The sequence below is a fragment of the Notothenia coriiceps genome, unplaced genomic scaffold (genome assembly GCF_000735185.1).
Source record: "Notothenia coriiceps isolate Sejong01 unplaced genomic scaffold, NC01 NC01_scaffold00024668, whole genome shotgun sequence".
In the NCBI taxonomy this organism is placed as follows: domain Eukaryota; kingdom Metazoa; phylum Chordata; class Actinopteri; order Perciformes; family Nototheniidae; genus Notothenia; species Notothenia coriiceps.
Window position 1 is genome coordinate 2240584 of NW_011357369.1, and position 1435 is coordinate 2242018.

Consider the following 1435-nt stretch of genomic DNA (forward strand, 5'->3'; position numbering starts at 1 on the left):
TGAAGTCATGTGACCGTGCTGTAGTTCCTTTATAGTCAAAGTTAGCTTCTTACTTAAAAAATGATAAAGTGGTGTAAATATGTGGAGATTATCCTGCTAATCAAAACGCGTAATAATCATGAACGTTTGTTAGATTATTTTTTGCAATATTCAAAAATCAAATGGAGAAATCCCATTGAACCAGGGAGATGCTGCCTTCAGGGTCCACTACCGAAATACGTTATCATTGAACCACTCTGTCATCCTATTATGGTATTTTTCTCGTCCACACTTCATGCATTTGGTGTTTTTCTGTCTCTAGTTGGTTCCACGGGAAGATTTCGGGTCCAGAGGCGGTTTGTAAGCTGCAGCCGGCAGAGGACGGGCTGTTTCTGGTCCGAGAGTCCATCCGCCACCCAGGAGACTACGTCCTGTGTGTGAGTGTCTCCAGAGACGTTGTCCACTACCGTGTCATATACCAGGACAACAAGCTGACCATCGACAACACACAGTTCTTCTACAACCTCATCGACATGATCGAGGTAATTCTCGGGAAAAGTAAATAAAGCTGCAGCAAGCACACAATCCTTAAAGATATCATGCTAAAACTATACAACACGAAAACTGGATATCCTTTTTAAGAAGCTGAATAAAACAATAAAAGGGTTAATTGGAATTAGCTAAATATACCAAATAATGAGAAAAGGTTATAAAATATACAAAATTCACAGCAAATAGTGTCTGAGAGTTGTTTTTTTAATTGGAACCCGTCGTGTGTTGCGTTTCCTATATTTCCTATTTTTGTAATTGTTCAGACAGCACAGGAAACCCCGAAGCACCGCTGAAATTCACTCTAATATTCACACTTCTACCACAACTGGTGAAGAGAAGACAGAAATAGACGTTTCTTCTTGATGCTCTGTTTAATAATTGAAGTATTTGTCAGTGTACTGACATGAGAGGTGGACAGTTTTTAGGTACATTTATTAGAGTGCTTCACTTTTATACTCACTTCTACGATGCTTTGTATATTTTGAAGGCAAATACATACTTCACTTCATTTTTTGAGCTTTAGTTACTTTGCAGAAGCAGATTGATAAAACATTAATTGCAAGCTATTAAGAAGCAGATTGATAAAACATTAATTGCAAGCTATTAATGTTTCTGTTACACCTTAACATCAGCAGGAGAGGACTCTTTAAAGTAGAGATACTACATACTGATATACACCTGAACATCAGCAGGAGAGGACTCTTTAAAGTAGAGATACTACATACTGATATACACCTGAACATCAGCAGGAGAGGACTCTTTAAAGTAGAGACACTACATACTGATATACACCTGAACATCAGCAGGAGAGGACTCTTTAAAGTAGAGACACTACATACTGATATGAAACTGAAATGTCCTTTTTATTTTAATGATCTTCTCAATGATCCACAAAAATGGAACA

The 1435-nt window shown here is 37.6% G+C and overlaps 1 protein-coding gene across 1 annotated transcript in view; it reads left to right on the top strand.

The window, feature by feature from the left end:
• The window catches only part of matk (megakaryocyte-associated tyrosine kinase), a 634871-nt gene that overhangs the window by 2371 nt on the left and 631065 nt on the right, over positions 1–1435 (top strand). The window contains exon 5 of the mRNA XM_010782946.1: positions 302–521. Within this exon, the coding sequence (XP_010781248.1) occupies positions 302–521 (220 nt within the window). The remainder of the gene's footprint in view (positions 1–301; positions 522–1435) is intronic.